Here is a 22224-nt window from a genome sequence, read left to right on the forward strand (position 1 = left end):
TAAATTAATTTATTTACAGGGAGGGGAAACCTGCAGAGATTCACTGTAGAAGAAGAGGCTTTTGAAGGGCTGGCAAGATGGACAGGGAAGAAATAGTTAATTTAGGTTAAAGTAGTTAAAATACCTGCAAATGAAAGGAATGCTCCTGGATTTGGAAATGGATAAGGAAGGGAAGAAAAGGCTTAATGGGTATTACCCCAGGGAAACACAGGTGTGAGGAGGCAGTTTGTGAGTCACTCAGAAATAGGTGTTACATCTTTAACCAAACTCCTGTTTTGTTGTATGGATTGCCTGGGAAAGGGGACAAGCACTCATTGTACCACTGACAGCAACTGCTCCCAGTCAGAGCCACCCTGGCTGCTGGGGAGACTCTGATGCCTAAATTGGAAAAGAGGAACGAGAGGAATTGTTGCTCTGCAGGTAAATTGGCAATCTGAAGGCAATAGATGCTGGGGGTGAAGCAGCTGCTGGCTAAGAGGCTTTCCCTGTGTATCAAATGCTGCACACAAATATTTCCTGCCCTGGATTCCCAGGTAGGTGAGCAGGGTTTGATGTGACTGTCCTTGCACAGGGCATGACTGCACAGGTGGGTGTTGGGAAAGAGCACCCAGAAAACCTGCAAATCTGTGGATCTGCAGCTCCACAGCAGTGCTGGGGTAAGGCTGGAATCAGTCTGAGGGCTTTTCCGACCTTTGTGATTCCATGATTCTGGAAGTACCTCATGGAAAGCTTGGAAGGGGAATTTCGAGGGAGATCTTTTTCATATCAATACAAAACACGTTCTTGTGCTTTTCCATGCTAAGTATTGGTCAGGTGTGCTTGGCTGTGGTTGCAGCTTCTCAAAAGGTTCAGGTACACGATTTACACTCCGAATTGTGGTTCAGCTGGTGTGTGTTGCTGCCTTAGCCAGTAATTTTATTATTAGTGCCTTTGGCTACTCACCAGGCTGTTGAGATGTACTTGTCGGGTAAGTGAGGTGGTCATTGCTTAGTGGAGCTTCCCAATTACTGTTAATGAGGTACTTCTTGACATGTTGGAGCCAAGTCTTGTCCTGCCCTGGTGGATTTATCCCCCCAAAGCTGCCATGCTCTGACTGAGGACAGTCCAAATCCCAAGGGCAGATTCCTCCCAGTGCCCCTGGAGCTGTTGGTGCTGTGAACAGAACGTGTCCAAAGCCTGGGTAAGGCTGGGAATTGGCTCCAAAGTGCTGTGTGTGAGCAGAGAAGCCTTACCTAGAAGCTGCCTGGTGCTACAGGGCTCCCATTTTCCTCTAAACCCCACAGAGCTCCAGGTGTTGGTGAGCCCCAGGAGTCCGTATGATACAAGTAGTTTGTCATGCTTTTGCCTCCACTTTTTATTCCTCTTTATTTACTAATGCTGCTTCTGCTGACAACTTCAATAGCTCAGTCTTTCCAGCTCAGCCTGAGAAAAAAGGGTGTTTGAGGTGATTGGGTTTCCTTTCTGTCAATTATATTAATATCATCATACCAGGGAAGCTGTGGCTGCCCCTGCATCCCTGGGAGTGTCCAAGGCCAGGCTGGACAGGGCTTGGAACACCCTGGGACAGTGGGAGGTGTCCCTGCCTGTGGCAGAGGGTGGGATGGGATGAACTTTGAGGTCCCTTCTTACCCAAACCATGATGAATACAGTGTTTTTAAAATAATAATGATGTGTGTGTATATATATATTTGCATATATACAAAAGAATGTTAATATAATTGACACAGATCATGTTTGATATGGATCACTCATTTAAGTTTGGGATAACCACAACCATTAATAGTTTGGGCTGTGAAAGCAAGATTTGCCCAAATAAAACTTCAGCAGGGGTAATGTGGGACCCAGAGTTGGGTTTTTTAGCCCATAAAATTGCACTTTCTTCTTATGAGATGTGAGGGTGTGTTTTCTGTTGCTCTGACGTATGATTTTCAAGTTTAATACTGCAGCTGTGCTACAAATCCCTGAATATCCAATGTCAGCAGCTTTTTAACCAATGGTATCAGGCTTTTTTAATACCTTACTTTGTTTTATGTTGTAAATGAACTGCAATTAATTTTCCTTTTTGAAAGGAAGTTGCTTTTTGCCCTGCTCAAGGCCGTGTCCTGGTGAGGGCTCTCCTGCCCTGCTGGGTGGCAGAGTGGCCTTCAGGACATCCTGGGCAGGACATGCTGGAGCCACAGAGGGATTGGGACTGGCTTGGAGGGCATCCCATCGCCGGCAGGATCTGAATATGCAAACCCCTAAATGAATATCTAATCCTGTTCTTTGGGGGATAGCTGTTTTATCCTCTTTTAAACACAACCTCCTGCTGCTGGGAGCGACTGGGAGGCGATTTGCATGTGCAGCTGGACCCTTGCCAGGCATGGATCCTGCAGATACATTTCATTCTGGCAATGGGAAATCGCTGGGCTGGAGCCAGAGGGAACTTCCCAGTGCTGGGGAGTCAGCAACGTGTGTTGGGATAATGATATTGTGGGTTTGCCTCAGTGAGGCCTTTCTTTGTGGTTTCTCATGCTGATTGAGGCAAGACCTGCCAAGTACAAGAGGTTAAATTCACCCCCATGGCAGGGGGTGGACTAAATGGTCTTAAGATCCCTTCCAAACCAGTGTAGGAAATGATTCCTTTTCTGAAGGAAGACTGAAGGAGGCAGAGGGAGCTGATCATCCTTCCTCTCTACCCAGGCTATTGAGACCACTCGTCGAGTACTGTCAGTAATTGTGGGTGCTTTGAGCAAGAACTGGGTGGATTTCCTGAGGAATCTGGTGCAGGACCAAAAGGGGGTGGAGTGGAGCATCTTCCATGTGAGGAGAGGCTGAGACAGCTGAGGTTGCCCAGGCTGGGAATCTCCTCCACTGGTGTTTAACCTGCCTGTGGAATGTTGTGCTGTTTAGAACCCAGAGTGAGTGCTCTATTTATCACTTAAACAACTCGATGGCCAGATTTTAGACTGATAAAAGTTTATGTTGAAGCTTGTAGGAGGAGTCCTGTTGTTGATGGGAGGTGTGTGTGTTCATTGTGATGCTGGGAGTGTTCAGTGTGATGCTGGGAGTGTTCCAGAGCTCCCCAGTGTTGGTGCCAAAGCCTCAGAGCTGGTTTGTCTGCTCTGCACACAGTTAAAGTGGAGGCTGATTCACAGCTTTCCCAGATGGATGAGTGTGGTGGGAAACTTCGTGGGCTGGAGCACATTGGAAAGACAAACTTCCTGGGTATCTCCTCTTGAGAAAAGTTTCCTTCTGACTGAACATCTGTTCCCTGTCTCAAGATTAACCTTCAGTGTTGTATTTGCTGAACAGTTCATCATGAATACATGCAAAACTCCAAGGGTTTTTTTCTTTCCATTGTGAATACAAATACTTAAAGCAGTAGGTGAGCAAGGTTATGATTTGCTGTAAAGTAGGAATATATACAGTCAGTAACACTTTAAGCTCATCTGTATGTACTGGAAGAGACATGAGCTCCTGAAGTGAGCAGTGAAGGCTTCATTAGGTGTTTTCAAGCACCTACAGAAAACCCTTCACCAATGTTTTCATAGTCATGAGTCAGCATTTTCAGGACATGGAAAGGCCAGTTCTGACATCAGCTTTTACTCTGTCAGTGGGTCACTGAGGCCTGTGTGAAGAGCAAACTGTCTGTTAAACCCTTGAAAGCAGGTCAATATTTAGATAAATCACTTATTTTGTGTGTAGTTCTGTAGGGAAAAAACCCTACATGTACTCGGTTTGAGGAGCAGTTTCAGTTCCTGAAATTCCACTACCAAATTCATGAAGTTGTTGAATCTCCATACTTAGAAATGTTTAAAACTCGAGGGAATGTGGCGTGGAAGAACCTGTTGTGTCTGTGATGTGGTGGGTATCAAATCAACAGGGCTTCATGACTTAATAAACAAAAGGTTAATTGGTATTGAGGTGGCCTTTGGCCAACAAAGCTGTGTGAAAACTTGATGATAATATTGCATCGACAGTGTTAGGTCTGATTGGGTAAATTTTTAGAAATAACTTGTCTTTGGTGTCTAGTTCTGACTGGAATAAGTGCTGAAAAATCCTAATTTGATCTGTTTTTAACAGGAAAAGGCCCCGTGACATCCTCCCAAAATCATGGTGCACAGGGGGAATGACCTGGCAGTGCTGGTAGTTTATGAAGAGATTTTTGTTGTGTGATTGTGGCTGGATATAGAATCATAGAATTGATCAGGTTGGAAAAGACCTCCGAGATCATCAAGTCCAACCCTTGGTCCAACTCCAGTCCCTTTACCAGATCATGGCACTCAGTGCCACGGCCAAGCTCAGCTGAAAAACCTCCAGGGATGGGGAATCCACCCCCTCTCTGGGCAGCCCATTCCAAGGCCTGAGCACTCTCTCTGCAAAGAAGTTTTTTCTGCTCTCCAACTTCAGTTTCCCGTGGCAGAGCTTGAGCCCATCGTGCCCCCTTGTCCTATTGCTGAGTGCCTGGGAGAAGAGACCAACCCCCACCTGGCCAGAACTTCCCTTCAGGCAGTTCCAGACGGTGCTGAGGTCACCTCTGAGCCTCCTCTTCTCCAGGCTAAACACCCCCAGCTCCCTCAGCCTCTCCCCACAGCACTTGTGCTCCAGTCCCTTCTCCAGCCTCGTTGCTCTTCTCTGGCCCCGCTCCAGCCCCTCAAGCTCTTGCCTCAACTGAGGGGCCCAGAACTGAACACAACACTCAAGGTGTGGCCTCCCCAAGGCAGAGTCCAGGGGAAGGGTCACTGCCCTGGGCCTGCTGGCCACGCTAGTTTGGATCCAGGCCAGGATCCCCTTGGCCTTCTTGGCCACCTGGGCACACTGGTGGCTCCTGTTGAGCTTCCTGTCCCTCAGTCCCCCCAGGTCCCTCTGCCTGGCTGCTCTCCAGCCACTCTGTGCCCAGCCTGGAGCGCTGCAGGGGGTTGGGGTGGCCAAAGGGCAGGACCCGGCACTTGATTCACAATCCCAATTTGTGTTTGACTTGGCAAGTACTTGCCATTTTCCCAGGTTAAGGAAGGCTGTCATGGATCCTGTTGCAGGGATAGATACGAGCTTGGCAGTCCTGAAGTGTTGGGGACCCATTCATTAGGTTTGTGCAGTTTGCTAATGGCTTAATTATGTCTTAGAACTGCATCTTGTGTGGTGCAACTGCTTTCTGTGGCAGGATGAACCTTTTCCATGGTTCTGTCACCTCGTGGTGGACCAATCATCATGTGGGAGTGTCAACTTTTTTTGCAGTAGGAGCTGGTTTTCCCTGCAGAAAATGGTGCAGTGAGTACTTAGTGTTTATAGGCAAATAAAGGGATTAAGAGAGGTGTAGGCTGCTTTGAAGCGTGAGGGGGTGATGGTTCCTCTGCTGCATGTTCAGCCAGACCCAGGGGTGCTGTCCCTGCTCCAGAGCTGGTTTCACACTCGTGGTTTCTGGGGAGAAATGCCGAGGGGGAAGAGCAGAGTGTCCCCATGGAAAATGGGAAGGTTTGGGGTTACCTGTAGCCAGAACACTCCATGCTGGCATTCCAGAGGTGAGGGATGCAGGGTCTCCCTTTCTCAGTGCTTTCCTCACTGGGAGGTGCTGGGAACTCAACCCAGGAGCCTTTCACATGGAGTGACCTCTGATTTTCCACAAGAATATCTGGGGTTTGATGTAAAGCCCCTTTAGTTCTGCTACCCAGCAGTTGTTTGTTTTTGCTTTCAAAATATTTAAAGAACACAGTTCAGTGTCTTTTAAGAATGTTATTCTGGACATGGTTCTTTCTCCTCTGTAAGCGATTTTCCAGTATAAAATATGATTTAGGCTTATTAATATATGATTACTTGTATCAGGAGGCATTGTTTAAATATCACCATGGCTTTAATGAGATTTTTTTTTCCTTCATGTAACATTAATATGTTATGAGTAGCCCCTTTTTGTTTTCTTAAGCTTGAACCTTCATCCTTGTTATGAGGGGAAGAATTTCTCCAACTGCTTCATTCCCATTCAATAAAGTGGCCTGACCCACGGGCTATTAATGCAGCGTGAGATGAGCCTGTGAGTGATTGTGGAAGACACGGAGGGGAGTGTGCTGTGTATTTGGGTCAGAAGGAGTTACTGACGGTCTCTTGTGGGCATTCCCTGGTGAAATAACAGCATGTCATGTTCATGTGCTGAATTCTGACTGCCTGGTTGTGGCCTGGTAAGGTGTAATCCTGGGAATTTAAATAAAACCGGGAATGGTACTGCAAGAAATTGTGTGCGATTTAACATTTCTGCGAATGGTTGTGAGGATCCAGAGGGTGTAAACAGTCCAATTAAGGATTTCCTTTTGCAGTCATTAGCTGTCACTGTAGGGTTTCACGTGTGCCAAGAGCCAGCTATTTGACTTGGACATGAAAGCCATTGTCGAAGTTGAAGGAGGACACTTAAATCCTTTCCTGATAAGAAGGGAAAATAAAGCCATTCATTGTATTTCAAGGTAGACAAGTCTTGAATTTCTGAATGAATTTTTTGACATAGCACATTCTCTCAGCTCAGGAAGGCAAACACATTATCTTCAGCTTTCATCTGTTATGACTAATCTTAATTTTAAAGCAGCCTTTTAATCTTCAGCTTCAAACCCTGTGTTCTCTTTATTTTCTCATGGTTGCAGGATCCTCAGGGCTCGGGTTCACAAAGCTTGTTCCATGCTGGGGTCATTAATTCAAGAGGCTTTGAGATAGAACTTAATTTCTGCTCAATAATCCAGACCATGAGCAAATGCTGTGACTTCAAGCGGAGAGAACAGTTCAGAATGGGAGCAGCGGAGTCCTTAACTTCGGTGGAGTTCTTTGATAAGAAATTTGTCCAGTGCCCTTGTCTGGGAAGGAAGGGTGCACTGGTAGCATCATCCTCATGCAGCAATTTATGTAAGCCAGGCTTCAAATGAACCTTGGGGACAGTGGTTTGAGGCACTGGGACGTGTGAAACCTGGTACAAAATCATGGAGTGGGTTGGGCTGGAGGGACCTTAAAGATCCTCCCATCCCACCCCCTGCCATGGCAGGGACACCTCCCATTGTCCCAGGGTGCTCCAACCTGGCCTTGGACACTCCCAGGGATGGGGCAGCCACAGCTGCTCTGCATTTCTATCACAGAATGGGGCAGTGGGAAGGATCTCTGGAATTCCTGGGGTACATCCATGAGCAGCGGGGCCACGTTGGAGTGTGGGGGCTTCCCAGGCTGTCTCAGGAGTCTGTTTGGATCTCTGGCTCCCAAGGACCTCCAGGAGAGAGTCCTGTCCTGCCTTCTGCCCTGCCATGAGGCCCCTGTGGGTGCTGTGTGTGCCCTGAGCTTTCTCCTCATAAACCCAATGGCAGAGTTTGTCACATGGAACTGCAGATTCCCAGATAAAGCCGTAGGTGTTCTGGGCAGTTCCTCCTCGAGACTGTAGGGGAGGGCCCTGAGCAGCTGTGGGAGCTCTGGCACTGTCAAATGGTTCATCACTGTCAGCTGACTGAGAGAAACCTCCCTGGTATTCAAGTATTTACAACAAAATAAGCTAAAGTTGCCCTTTAAAATAGTCGGTGTGTTTTGTGTGTTGTCAGCAGATGTGTCAGTGAAAGAATCCAGGGTGAAATCAGTCACAAAATGAGTAGGTTTGCTGTTTGGAAGTAATCTTCAATTACAACCTTTCCTTCTCTGGAATAAATACAGTATCCAGAGAACAGTCATCTTATGTCAGGTGTTAATAACAAAAAATAGCTCCTGGCTTCCTATTGGAATTAGTCTAATTCAGTTCTTTTCTATGTGATTTCTTGTTTTTCAAGCAAATTTGATCAGGTGCCCAAGTTGTGAGAGATGGAGCTGTTGGACATGCCTGAGAAGGGTTTGTAAGGGCAGTTTGATTGCTGCCTGTTTGCAGCATGTGAGGCTTTGACAGCAATCTCCATTGATTGCTCCATGTTCAATAATGTGTTCACTCCAATGGTATTTCCTGAGCAGCTGGGCTTGCTTAGCTCTGGAGCTAAACCAGCAAAGGCAGGGAAGGGAATTTTCCAGCCCTCTTTGCCCCCCTGGTTTTTGGCGTGTTAGAAAATCATGTTAATTTTTTTCTGTGCTGTTAATGAAATGGCATGGAAACCTTTGGAATAACAGGGGAGGGCAGGAGCAGGAGGGCAGGACAGGGAGGAAGTGGCATGGTTGTAGTTCTGTGTATGGTGAAGGGTTGCCTTCAGGAATTGGCTTCTCCTTTCTGAACCAGTCTAATCAAAATTCATACAGAGTGTGTTTCCTCCGAGTTAATAAGTGCTTCTGTTTCAGGCAGATCTTCTCAAGTGGTAAAGGATGAGATTTCTGCATTAAAACTATTGGGTAGGTTGTCAGACAAGAGCCAGATTGTGCATTGAAATGCTCCTTAACAGAAATGTGAGGAAAAAATGTATGTGAAGTGGTGGATCTGCGAGGGAGGGTTTGTGTGCTGGTTTAGTGCATTGGGCAAATCTATGTATTGTAAAAGGTGCTCTAAGAAGTGTCTTTCATCCATGGAAAATGCTGTTCTTCAGATTTTCATTGTGTTCAAGTAGTGCCGTTGTCTATTGCTTAGAGACAGGCTGAACACACAGAGATTTGAAATATGGAAGGAATTCCTGGCTGGGAGGGTGGGCAGGCCCTGGCACAGGTTGGGCAGAGAAGCTGTGGCTGCCCCTGGATCCCTGGAAGTGTCCAAGGCCAGGTTGGAGCATCCTGGACTGGTGGAAGGTGTCCCTGCCCATGGCCGGGGTGGGATGACATGAGCTTTAAGGTCCTTTACAACCCAAATCTTCTGTGATTCTGAGTCTGTTGGAAGCACGGGAGTGCTCATATTTAATGTCATTAATATAATTTCTCAGCTGATCTAAGCTGGTGGTTTGAGTCTCTGCCTCCTGCACCCATCATCTGTTTATCCGTCCTGCACATCTGGAGGGGACGAGCTGGGCCCCTCCACTGTCCCTGAGAGCTGTCTGGTGTTGCACCCTGTTAGTTGCTTGTATATCCAATTAACTCTAATCCATAATAGGAATTAATTTTGGATCTAATTCCAGCCTCTGCTTCCCTTCCCTTCTTCCCTGTGCACAGGTACTTCCATTCTGCAGGCAGGTGTGCAGGTGTAGCTGCAGGGTGAGGACAGGCTTGAGCAAGCTGGGGAGGGACTGAAGCTGTTTGGGTTTGCTGCTTTAAATGGTTTATTTTACCACCCTGTTTATGTCCTTAGTGCCCCTCGGGTCAGTATGTACTTTGCAGAAAAATACCTCCCCAAACTGAGGGTTTTGTATTTGTTCAGCCTTTTTGGCTTCTTAGCTTGAGGATGACTTGAAAACACTATTCAAGTTCTTCACATCACATTATCTGTACTCCTGTACTACATTTGTGAAGACAGAAGGTTTAAAAAGTTTGGGTGGTGGTTAAAAGCTTTTACAGACATCAGAGTTTGTTCAGTTCCAAAGGCAGAGAGCAGCCTCAGTGCAAGGATTGCATAACATGAGGGGGCTCCTGGAGTGCAGCACCTCCAGGGGCAGAGCTGGGAGCAGTTTCCATCTGCCCTGTGCTGAACCAGAAATGCTTGTGTAATTCCAGACCAAGTCAGGGCCCTGGCATGGGATGGCCTTGATTTATACCTGCAGAATAACCACAGAGAGGTGGCCCATGGAACTGGAGAGAGAAGCAGTTCTGGTGATTGTCACAGAATCCCAGAATGGTTTGGGTTGGGAGGGATCTTAAAGCCCATCCGGTGCCACCCCCTGCTATGAGCAGGGACACCTCCCACCAGCCCAGGGTGCTCCAAGCCCTGTCCAGCCTGGCCTTGGACACTCCCAGGGATGTGGCAGCCACAGCTTCTCTGGGCACCCTGTGCCAGGGCCTGCCCACCCTTACAGGGAGGAATTCCTACCCAATCTGACTTCACCCTGCCCTCTGGAAGCCATTTCCCATGTCTGTCCCTCCAGATGACCTTGTTAACAGCCTCTCTCCAGCCTTCTTGTCAGCTCCCCTTAGGTACTGAAAGGCTGCTGTGAGGTCTCCCTGAAGCTTCGAAAGGAGCACTCGCTCTCAAAAGCTGTTAGAGGGAGTGCAGATCTGTCCCACCGCTGCTCTTCCCTGGGGCAGGTTCAGTGTGAGCCTGGGATGCTGCATCCAGCACAGCACCCACTGCCCACCCCAGAGCTCAGACTCCATGCACTGTCCATCCCAGAGTCAGTGCCCTGCCCGCCACCCCCCAGCCCCCAGGCTCGGGGTCCGTGCCCTGCCCTGCTCGCCCGGGCTCGGGGTCCGTGCCCTGCCCTGCTCGCCCGGGCTCGGGGTCCGTGCCGTGCCCTGCCCTGCTCGCCCGGGCTCGGGGTCCGTGCCGTGCCCTGCCCTGCTCGCCCGGGCTCGGGGTCCGTGCCGTGCCCTGCCCTGCTCGCCCGGGCTCGGGGTCCGTGCCGTGCCCTGCCCTGCTCGCCCGGGCTCGGGGTCCGTGCCGTGCCCTGCCCTGCTCGCCCGGGCTCGGGGTCCGTGCCGTGCCCTGCCCTGCTCGCCCGGGCTCGGGGTCCGTGCCGTGCCCTGCCCTGCTCGCCCGGGCTCGGGGTCCGTGCCGTGCCCTGCCCTGCTCGCCCGGGCTCGGGGTCCGTGCCCTGCCCTGCCCTGCTCGCCCGGGCTCGGGGTCCGTGCCGTGCCCTGCCCTGCTCGCCCGGGCTCGGGGTCCGTGCCGTGCCCTGCCCTGCTCGCCCGGGCTCGGGGTCCGTGCCGTGCCCTGCCCTGCTCGCCCGGGCTCGGGGTCCGTGCCCTGTCCACCTCTGGGTGAGAGCAGACCACCCTCCCCATTCTCTTCCTGTTTTTTGCTTCCTTCATGTTCTTGCCTACAGGTGACAAATCAAGTGTATGACACGTGTCTGGCCCCGCAGCGTGCAGAGCAGTGCTGTGTCCCTGCCGGTGTCCACTGTGGCACTGCTCAGGTGACAGCTGGCCATGTGTTCCTGCTGGCTGTGCCAGGAACAGGAGTCACAGCATGGCCCCCTTTGTTACACTGATGGGCTCGAGTTCATGCTTTCAGAATAGGCCATTTCCATAAAGACATAAACCTCTTAATTTGTGGCTCTTCGCTCTGCCAAGGCTTGGTGCAGGTCACACCCTGCCTGTAAATACTCACCCAGGTGGTTGGTAATGACAGATTCGGAAAGTTTAGCCAAAAGTGGCTTGGGTTTTTTGTTTGTTTTGCGGGTTGTTGGTTTGTTTTGTTGTGTTTTGGTTTTTTGGGGGTTTTTTTTGAGCTCTGCTATGCTGGTTTTTGCCTCACTGCAGTGCAGTCTCTTCTAGTGTGGAAGTGATTTGAGGTGAAAAACAACCTGCCTATAAAAGAGGAGTACTGGGTGAGCTGGCAGGCCTGTGGGGATGCTCCTGCCTGGGAAGTGCTGAAACACTGCAGGTAACGAGCAAAATCCCGAGGCTGAGGGACTGGAACTTTGTCTTTATGCTGCCTGTCAGTGTTTACTGTGCACGAGAAAGGGATTAAGGGAAATGTATGATAGCCTGAGTTAAAATCATTCAGCTTTTAGAAAAAAGGAATAATGTCTAAAATGAGATATTTCTTGAAACTTGTACTGTTTGTTATCAAGACAAACACGGCTTTATATGAATACATTATGTATTAATAAGCATGTGTATTTAAAATGAGATTCTGAAGTGACATTGTATACAAACTTTTACTTGAACCAGGAAGATAAATCTCACAGACTTAATTCTCTGGATGCCTCTTTATTTAGTAAGAAGAAAACATGGGACAATTCTGGTTACTCAGTAGAAATCCAGCTGCAATCAGGTGTGTTGTTTTGAAGCTGAGAAACACATGTATAAGCAAAATATATTAATTTTAACAGTTCCATCAGCTTGGGGGACAGAAATCGGAAGGATGGTCTTAGTTATGCAGAAAAACTCAAGACTTTCTGTGCTTTTTCCCTTTAAAAAGTGAGATTTCTTTTGTTCTTTTAGGTAAAATGCAGAGATGAAATTTGCTATGTTTGGGCATCAGAAACATGTTGTTAATGGATGCAAATTTGTTGATAACACCAAGCTGGGAGGGAGTGTCGACCTGCTGGAAGGCAGGAGGGCTCTGCAGAGGGATCTGGAGAGACTGGAGAGATGGGCTGATTGCAATGGGATGGAGTTCAACAAGGCCAAGTGCAGGTCCTGCCCTTTGGCCACCCCAACCCCCTGCAGCGCTCCAGGCTGGGCACAGAGTGGCTGGAGAGCAGCCAGGCAGAGGGACCTGGGGGGACTGAGGGACAGGAAGCTCAACAGGAGCCACCAGTGTGCCCAGGTGGCCAAGAAGGCCAAGGGGATCCTGGCCTGGATCCAAACTAGCGTGGCCAGCAGGCCCAGGGCAGTGACCCTTCCCCTGGACTCTGCCTTGGGGAGGCCACACCTTGAGTGTGAGTTCAGTTCTGGGCCCCTCAGTTGAGGCAAGAGATTGAGGGGCTGGAGCGGGGCCAGAGAAGAGCAACGAGGCTGGAGAAGGGATTGGAGCACAAGTGCTGTGGGGAGAGGCTGAGGGAGCTGGGGGTGTTCAGCCTGGAGAAGAGGAGGCTCAGAGGTGACCTCAGCACTGTCTGGAACTGCCTGAAGGGAAGTTGTGGCCAGGTGGGGGTTGGTCTCTTCTCCCAGGCACTCAGCAATAGGACAAGGGGGCATGATGGGCTCAAGCTGTGCCAGGGGAAACTGAAGTTGGAGAGCAGAAAAAACTTGTTTGCAGAGAGAGTGCTCAGGCATTGGAATGGGCTGCCCAGAGAGGGGGTGGATTCCCCATCCCTGTAGGTTTTTCAGCTGAGCTTGGCCGTGGCACTGAGTGCCATGATCTGGTAAAGGGACTGGAGTTGGACCAAGGGTTGGACTTGATGATTTTGGAGGTCTCTTCCAACCCAACCCATTCTGTGATTCTGTGATTTTAGTTTGGAATTTGCTTGAGGTTTTACAATGAGAGAATTTTTTAAAAATGGTATCTTAGACTTGTATTATGGTAACAAAAAATTGCAATTGATTTAACTCTGTTTTTTACCATTTTCTGCTCACTCATCTTTCATGAATGGATATGAGTCAAAAGGTGTTTGATTCTTGTATTCATATTATAAGATAATGTATTCTAATGAAACAGGAGGGTTTGATGTGAATAACTGGTGTGACAGAAGGACTGTAATTCAGGCTCAGAAATGGAGAGTTGTGTGAGCTGAGCTGTCCCATGTGGTGTAACACACCTGGGCACGTGGCCCTCCTGGAGCAGCAATGCCAGCCTTTGGAGGCAAAGATCCTTTGCAACCCAACCCTTTCTGTGATTCTGTGGGGATATTTCAGTGTTAGGGGCTGGGAATGACCTGTCTGTGACTTCATTTTCTCCTGAATGGGGATGTGCAAATGGTTTGTGTCTCTTCTGGTGAAAGAAAAACAATTCAGTTGCATTTTCACTGTGCATCCATGGCCATTATTCCTTTTCCTGCTCAGCATCCCGTGTTTTTAGGACAGGAATGTGATTTCGCCCTGCTGACAGTCAGGTCATCACTGATGGCCACTGCTGCCTCCTCGCTGGTAGCCCCATTCTCTGCTTTGTTGTGCGATGTCTCAGCAGAGCATTGCCCACAGTGCATTCAGGCCTGTGTAATGGACAAGTGCGGAGTGACAGAGGACACAGATCAGTGGCTTAATGCAAACCCCGTGGCCTGAGAGAGCCCCCGAGTTGGGCTCTGTGTGCCTGGTCCCCTCCAGCACAATGTTGTTCTGGTCCAGATGCCTTCTCTTGTTTGCTGGTTGAACGCTGATCTGTGATGACAAACAGCGGATGGGGCTCAGTCTCTCCAGAAGAGAGGAGCGAAATCACATCCAGATTGCTCTAAGAATTGCTCAGGTGACCTATTTTTGTCTTGCACAATCAATTTGTCAAAGGAATGACTACTTGGAGTGATACTGTGTGTCTGGAACTCAACCTGCAGGGTGCAAAACAGTAACTTTCAGGTCTGCTTTGCTTACAGAAAAAAACCCCCCAACAATGAGAGCCGTGAAGATTTGAGTGACTTGTTATCCAGTAAAAAACAAAACATGGAAATATAAACAGTCTTGTGCACCCCTAAAGGTTTTGGCTTTAGGGGTGTCTCAGGATGACAATTTCAATGCTCAGATGCTGCTGATGTGTATGAGGCATTTCACAGAATCAGAGAACTTTTAAGGTTGGAACAGATCTTTAAGATTATCAAGTCCAACTGTTCTCCCTCCTTGTTTGGGCTTCTATATTTGATTAGTGGTTGTGTTGGATCTGCTGGTGGAATGTGAAACTGGTAAGGAATTAGGAATAAGGAATTATAGAATTATTCAAGAGTCTTTTTGCAAAGAGTTCTTGGGGAAAAATTACAAAGGCTCTTTTCCATCACTTGGGATGACAGAAGTAGTTTTTGCTTTATTAAATCAGTACCGGTGGTCTGTGGCTCACAGTGACCTTGCTTTGGAGTTGTTGGAGAGCAGGAATGTTTCTCCTGCCAGCAAGGCCATCTCTGCAGTGGTTTGTGTGCTGGGCATGTGTCAGCAGTGGAGCAGCTCCAGAACATCACTCAGCATGGCCAGCAGTGCATGTTGCACTCACTGGGCTCCCTCTGCACTTGCTCTGATCATACAAGTTTTGCTTGAAGCATTTTCAAGGTGTATTTGAGACTCCTGTCTTTGTGTGCATCGAGTGGTGGGATTCATTGCTGGGAACTGAGGCTCCAGATTTTGGGAGAGCGCTTTTCCCGTGTGGAATGTCTGTGCATTTTACGGCATCAGGCTGGGCTGTGCTAGTTTGCTGGCAGTGAACAGTCAAAATACTACATTCCAAAAATCCAGATATTTTATTCCACACACTGAATTGGCTTTCTGCTGCCTCTAGGGATGCACTGGGGTTGGGTTGTTGCTGGTCTTCCAAGTAGTGTGAATAGGCTTGACCTGGGCAGTAGAGTCAGAAAGTGGCCAATCTGACTGATCCTTCAGTGGCCATGTAGGATGGAGGATTTCCATGGCCCCCCCTTTCCAGTGGGACTGTCTGGAGGGACAGTAAGAATTGGTCAAGGAAAACACTTTGGGGGCATTTCATGCCCTTGGCAGGTCATGCAGCACTGAGTGGTGTCGGAGCTGGGTGGGATGGAGCATCCAGACTCTGTGAGAGCCTTTCCAAGCCCCGTGTTTGTTGTGCTCTGTGTCCTGCTCTGCCTCCAGCTGCCGGCGAAGGGAAAGGTGCGGGAGCCGCTGCCGAGGGCCCTTCAGGACACACTCGGAGCCAAACGCCTTGTTTGGGTTGGCTGCCGTGGCTCCTGGTTGCTCTGGGCCAGGCCCGGAGGGACCTCCCCTGCTCTGGGAGCCGGTCCGTGCTAATTGCGGGCCAGGATGCGCCTGGAGCCCTGCCCGGCCAGCGGGCAGCGGGATCGGTGCTGCCTTCGGGCACTGCGGAGCTCTGATGGAGCATCAATACGGCATCCCTTATGGCCCTGCTCGGAGATAACCCGGGGGGGCACGGACAGCTGATGGCAGGGGAGCTTCTCTGCCCGGGGGTGACGAGGGGATGGCAGGACCACCGGGGAGGGTCTGATGCTCTTTGGGCTCCCGGAGGGTGATGCTGATTGCACCACGACCACAGGCGGCCGCGTTACAGCGAGTCCTGTTCCGAAGAAGCCTCAGGAGGAGCCGCAGGGTGGTGAGTTGTGCTGAGTAGCGGCAGAGTAACCTCTGCGTACGCCCTGCTCCTCGTAGGAGCGCTCCTGCAGCCCCTCGAGGCGGTGATGGGAGTGCGCGCTCCCGGCGCGGGATGCGGGCAAAGGGCGGGATGCACCGGAGGGGGCTGCAGGAATGTGCCGGCGATTTGTCTGCGCTTAAAAGCGGTTCCTCCGGAGGGGTCTGTCATCCCGGGAGGGTGAAAAATGGTCGCTCCCGCTCCGGCGGAGGAGGCTGCGCTGGGCTCGGCGCGCTGGAAGGCGCGGCCTGGATCGGGATGCGGGATGTGAGCCCTTACAGCCCGTGCATGGCATCGGCTGAATTCGGGCTGCTGGCTTTGCGGATTTGGCTCTTAGGAAAAAAATTTTTACTCCTGTTTTGCTCATTAGACCCTTTTTTCATAATAAGCCGTCCCTCCTGCTCTCCCCCTCTCCTTTTCTTTCCGCCCCCCCCCTCTTCCCCCCCCACTGGAAATATCTATTGGAAATGGCATTTTAATACCAAACAAGCATTTAGAAGGAATTGGAAACTGTTTTCAGGCTTGTCAAGGTAGACTTCATAGAATCCCAGACTGATTGGATTGGAAAGGGACATGAAAAGATCCTGTCATTCCATCCCTCCACCATGGGCAGGGACACCTTCCACTAGACCAGGTTGCTCCAAGCTCTGTGTTCTTATGACTTTTTCTCCAGAGCTAGTCTTGGTCAGGTGTCTGCTGAAGATACAAAGGTGTCTGCTGAAGGGTCAAAACTATTCCATGATGAATAGAGTAATGATGAATAATCAATGTTAATTAGTCAGTGTTAAAGACAACAGCATCTGTCATCTGGAGGAGTTAAATCAGGAATTCCCTGTGTTCCAGCTGGCAATGGAACAGTGGTGTGTGTTGTGGGAATCCGGTGTCATCAGCCAACTGTGTGTGGTGGCTGGAACCCAGAGCATCCTTTATTCCTGGGTGCAGCTGGTGTGAGAGGACAACCTGGCACCTGGAGATGCTCCTGAGGGCGTGTCCTGCCCAGCTCATGGTCTGGAGCTGCTCTGCACCCAAGGGCTGGTCAGGCCCTGGCACAGCTGCCCAGGGCAGCAGTGGAGTCACCAAGCCTGGGGGGATTTCAAACACATGTCAATGTGGCACTTGGGGATGTGGTTTAGTGGTGGCCTTGGCAGTGCTTTCCTTCCTTTTTACACCTTTATTGCTTTTGGCCTTACTGGCTCTGGGGAAGGGTGTGTGATAGTAGGCTTGGAAGGGATGTGCGAGGCAGCTGAAGGGAGTTTTTGGAGCTTGACTTCTAAAAGGATGTTATGCATGGAAATTACAAACGTTATTCCCAATGTTGCTTGACTTCTATCTGCCAACTTTGTTTATTAATGATTTTATTTAGTAGTGAACATTTATTGGTTGGTCATTAGCTCAGCATCTCTGAACTGGCATGCTCGGGAACTGGCAGAGCTGTGTGCGAAAGGGGTGTGTGTCACACCCTCCTCCAGCTGTGTACCAGAGCCAGGTTCTGATGAAACCATTGCTCCTGAAGGGAACAGCAGGTCCATGTTTACATGACTAACCCTATAGTAATGTGCCTTTGTAATTGTGCAAGGTGTGTACAGTGAAAACTTTGTTAAGGATGGTCACAGACAAAAAAAAAGGAATCTATTCTGGGTAATTTTGTGCTATTTTTAAGGAGGGAGTGTTGCCTCAGTTTGTCCTGCAGCCAGAGTCCAAGCCCAGGTGGTGTCTGAGTCTTGGTCCAAGTTGATGCTTTGCTGTTTTTTGGGCCTGGATCAATTCTGGATCTCATTAATGCATATAAATATCTGAAAGGTGGATGTGAGACCACCGTGCCAGATTGTTCCGCGTTGCTCAGGGACAGGATGAGGGGCAATGGCCATAAACTGAAACACAAGTTCCACCTCAACAGGAGGAAGAACTTCTTTTCATGGAGGGTGGCAGAGCCTGGAACAGAGATGCCCATGGAGGGCGTGGAGTTCCCCTGACTGGAAACATTCCGGGCCCAGCTGGACGTGCTTCTGTGTCCCTGCTTCAGGTGCCCCCGCCTTGGTGGAGGGTTGGCCGGGGTGGTGTCCAGAGGTGCTCTTAAGGGTGTGTGCCCGGAGCGCCGGTGCTGCTGCTGGGCAGAGTGCGGTGTGGCCCCCGCTGCCCTCGCGCGGCTGCAGGAGCGGCTTTTCGCGGGGCCGGGAGCGCCTCCTCCCGCTCCCGGCGGGCGGGACTCCAGTCCGGCGCTTGGGCGGTCCCGGCTGGCGCGGCCGAGCCGAGCCGAGCTGAGCCGAGGCGCGCTGCCCGCCCGGGGCGTGCGCGGGGCTCCGGCACCGCCGGCAGCGCTGGGAGCGGAGCGGACCCGCCCGGCCCGGCCCGCGGGGGGGATCGGGGCCGCCGGCGGAGGGCGAGGACAGCAGCGCAGCCCCGGCCGAGCGGCCGCGCCGCGAACAATGAGCTCGGCGGCGGCTGCGGCGGCGTGAGCGGCGCACCGGGCCGGGACTCGCGGCGGGATGCGGGGCCGGGGTGCGGGCCGGGGGCCGAGCCGGGCCCCGCAGGGCGCTGCCAGCCGCGCCGGGAGCGCAGCCCCAGCCCGGCCTGACCCCGCCGCAGAGCGGGGTGTGACAGCGGAGCGGCTGTGATTTATTTATTTTATTATTTTTTAATCGGGTTGCAGTGGTTGGTGGCTCTCCGTTTCCAGCCACCCGCGTCTCGCTATCCATCCATTTATTCGTCCGTCCGTCCGTGCGGTGGTGGCCGCCGCCGCCTGAAGGACAGAGCCATGTACCTGCTGGACAGCAGCGAGCCGCCGGCCGCCGCCTCCTCCCCCGAGAGGATGCAGCGGGGGACCCCGCAGAGGAAGACGGTGTACCGCATCTCCGTGACCATGGTGAAGAAGGAGCTGCTGGGGCCCGAGAGCGGCCGCGCCGGCCCCGAGCTGCCCCGGCGCGGGCGGAGCCGCCCGCCCGGCTCCTCCAGCCTCACCCGGGCCGGCCTGCTGCTGCTGGAGGAGGAGGAGGGCGAGGACGAGGAGGGCGGTGAGGAGCGGGACAGGGTGCCGAGCCCCTGCGGCTTCCGCACGTTCCGGACGCTGAGCACGGGGCAGCTGGAGCTGGGCCGGCTGAAGGTGCCGCGCAGAGCGGGGCCGGCCATGCCCGGGGGGCCGCGGGGCAGCGCCGCGCACGGACCCGGAGCCACCGCATCGCCCGCCGCGGAGCGGGAGGAGAAGGACGGGCGGCCCGCGGAGAGGGTCCCGGGGGAGCGGGGGCAAAGCGAGCAGGGGCACGGCCCTGGGGGGCACAGCGAGCAGGGGCACAGCCCCGGGGGGCACAGCCCGCGGGCGCTGCTGCGGCGCAGCTTCAGCTTCAGGCTCGGCGCGGCGGAGCCGGGGCCGGTGCGGGTGCGACGGCACAGCAGCTCGGGCAGCCTGGCCGCCCCCGGCCCGGGCCCACCGTGCCCCCCGCAGCCCCCCGCGCTGCCCCCCGACAAGCGCAACACGCTGGACGTGGGCGAGGTGCTGAGCCAGGCCGACCCGCTGTCCCGCCTGGAGCGCTGGGAGCGCAGCAAGAGCAAGAACCGGACCCTGGATAACAGTGACCTGCAGCGGCTCTCGGAGCGCTTGGGCCCAGACAGCCCCGCCGCCGCCACCGAGCACCGGCTCCTGCGCTTCTTCAGCGGCATCTTCGCCCGCAGGGACGGCCCCGCCGCGGTCCTCGGCAGCCCCCACGGGCGCTCCCCCCGCGGCAGCTTCTCCAGGTCCAGGGCTTACTTCAGCAGCCTCCGCAGAGCCGCCGCCGACATGCAGTCCAGCTCCGAGAGCATCAATGGGTCCCCACACAAAGGTGCTGCCCTTGCTGGGTCTGGGTGGGGGGCAGCTCGGCTGGGGGGCAGGGGGCTGTGGAGTGCCAGGAGAGGAAGGGAGATGCTGCACTGGAGTATGTGAGGGTGGCACAGGTTGGGCAGAGAAGCTGTGGCTGCTCCATCCCTGGGAAGTGTCTATGGCCAGGTTGGACAGGGCTTGGAGCAGCCTGGGCTAGTGGAAGGTGTCCCTGGCCATGGTATGGAATGGGATGAGCTTTAAGGTCCTTTCCAACCCAAACCTTCCTTGGTTTCTGTGGCTGTGTGGGCACAGCGTGTTTTGATCCCCGTGGCAGCTCTGCTGAGGGCAGGTCAGGCTGTGTGAGCCTCCTGGACCAAAACTCGCTCTGTGGGTGAAGGATTGTGCGCTTCAGGACAGCCGAGTGAGGCAAGTGTCGCTCGCTTCGTTGTGGAGCAGGAGCTGCACTCCAGTGCTGCAGTATATGGGTCACTGGGTGGCCCAGTGCAGCACTGGGACCTTCTCCTTTGGGAAAGGCTTCTGTAATCCAAGAGATGGGTTATGTTGGTCAGAAATACACCTGTTGGAGAAGCAGGTGAATACAGGTGTAAACGTCTTACAAATCCTAAAATTTTATTGTAACAAAAGAGCTAAAACTGAATTTAGTGTTTTTGTAAAAGCACAAATTAGGAAGCTGCACTCTTTGAATTATTGTATTAATTATTTTATATAGCTGTGTGCTAATCTTTAACTAGCCAAGGCATTGCTAGTGCGAGGTGGGAATCAAATAGGGAATTCTTGGGTTTGTGAATCCCTCAGATACAAGAAAAACTTGAAAATAACCTTCCTGTGGGCTTGAAGTGAAGAGCTGGTGAGCTGCGTTCTGTAAGGATGTGGAAGGATCGAGGTATGGCTGACTGGGACGTGTTAAACCAGAAATGCTGGTTGTGGAGCTTCTCTGAGAGACGGTGCCTTCTTGTAGCTCTACTTTCAAATCTGTAACAGGCATCTGTGGGGAAACATTTAACCGGCAATTACAGTCGCCTTTGAGCACCAAGTGCTTATCAGGTGGCAAATGATCTGTAAGTCGCTGCTTTTCTAAAAATACAATTCTCAATTAGAAAGATTAAGCTTTCCTCAAGGCACAGGTAGGCAGAGGATGGTGTGGAGCGGAGCCCGGGTGGTTGGCTGGGGAAGCAGCAGCTGGCCCCGATGGATTCAGAGCTCCTGAGAGTGGAGTGTGCCCACAGTCTGAGGCACAAGGAGCAGAGCCAAATACTCAGCCCTAGTAAGTGAGAACTGGAAGGTTTTATTGATGTAGAGGCATTCATGTGGGCTTATAATAATCTTGACGGAAATTGTGGTCTGACCTTGGTTAAAGTTCAAGGTAACCACAACAGAGAATGACTTCAGAGGGCTCTGTGTGCCTGTGCTGTGCCAGGGCACTCAGCCTGCTCCTCTCCTGCAGGAGCACAAGGGGAAGGGGCTCTCACAGGATCCCCCAGCCCTCTCAGCCTGGGAGGAGAGTGCAGTTCATCAGTGCCTGCTGGTTCAGGGCATAAGGAGGTCTGGAGAGGTTCTTTCTGTGTGTGGCAGCACCAAATTTTCCTGGTGCCAGTCAGCTTTGAGGCTGGTGTTCAGAAAAGCCTCCTGGGCCCAGCAGGGTGGCTGCAGGTTGGTGGCAGAGCTGCAGACTCAGGTTATGGGTTATCAGCTCTGGCTGCTCTGCTTCCCTCTCCTTTTTCCAGAGAATTGCAGCTTAGAAAAGGCCTGTGCACAGTTCCAGCTGTGGCTCACTGGTGGCCTTCACAAAGCTAAGCTTAAACTAATTTGTCTTTAGTTTCCCCTGTTAGTTCTTAAGAAGAAAGTTTAATTAGATAATCACAGACACGCAGGTGGAACCTTAATTTGAATGTGTTGAACAGTTTCACGGTGCAAAAAGATTTATTACTTGAAGTGCCCCCTGAGGGCGGGCAGGCCCTGGCACAGGTTGGGCAGAGCAGCTCTGGCTGCCCCATCCCTGGGAGTGTCCCAGGCCAGGCTGGACAGGGCTTGGAGCAACCTGGGCTGGTGGGAGGTGTCCCTGCCCGAGGGACAGGAGTGCAGTGAGGTGAGTTTTAAGCTTTCTTCCAACCCAAACCAGTGTGTGGTTCTGAACTTGTTTTGTTTCCCTTGTGCTTTTGGTTTTCTGTGTATTTGGTTCTGTGCATGAGTTATTTGGCTTTGTGGTTTCCATGTAAAACCTGACCAAGGTCTGCAGAGGAAGTAGAAGTTTAAAAAATGTATTTTTTTGGCACTTTCAGCTTGAAATAGTCAGCCAGATATAGCAGTGTCTGCTTGTATGATATTTCTTGAAAAGAAAGATCTACCACAGGCTGTAAAATACTTTTGAACAAACTGAAAGTACAGAGTTTTAAAGCAGATAAGTAAGAATTTTTAAATCTACCTGTTTTTGATGTTCCTGAATTTGACTTGGACTGTGAAGTGGGTAAAGGTTGATTGGGGGGTAATTTTCTTCATACTGTCAGTAAAAACCACCTGTGGTCATCAGGCCTTTTCCTTTTCTACCTGCAAACCCATTTGCTGTGGCATCGTTGCCTTGAGTCCCATGCAAGCACCAGTTCCCAAAAGCTTTGCAAGAGGAAGCAGGGAGTTCATTTGTTTGAAGGAAGAAAGTTTTTCTATATCCACCACTATCCCCAAAGGCAGAAAGAGAAATTTCCATAAACTTCATGTCAGAGAAGTTATT

General features: G+C 51.6%; 1 protein-coding gene across 6 annotated transcripts in view; it reads left to right on the forward strand.

The window, feature by feature from the left end:
* The window catches only part of AGAP1 (ArfGAP with GTPase domain, ankyrin repeat and PH domain 1), a 320698-nt gene that overhangs the window by 48899 nt on the left and 249575 nt on the right, over window positions 1-22224 (forward strand). For 3 of the 6 annotated variants that reach the window (XM_071562995.1, XM_071562996.1, XM_071562997.1), the window contains exon 1: window positions 18347-19500. The exons of the other annotated variants lie outside the window; for them this stretch is intronic. In XM_071562995.1, coding sequence (XP_071419096.1) covers window positions 18441-19500 — 1060 coding nt within the window. In that variant the 5' untranslated portion in view covers window positions 18347-18440. Of the gene's footprint in view, window positions 1-18346; window positions 19501-22224 lie in introns of those variants that run through there. 6 annotated transcript variants of the gene reach the window in all.

This window comes from Pithys albifrons, chromosome 8, assembly GCF_047495875.1.
Source record: "Pithys albifrons albifrons isolate INPA30051 chromosome 8, PitAlb_v1, whole genome shotgun sequence".
In the NCBI taxonomy this organism is placed as follows: domain Eukaryota; kingdom Metazoa; phylum Chordata; class Aves; order Passeriformes; family Thamnophilidae; genus Pithys; species Pithys albifrons.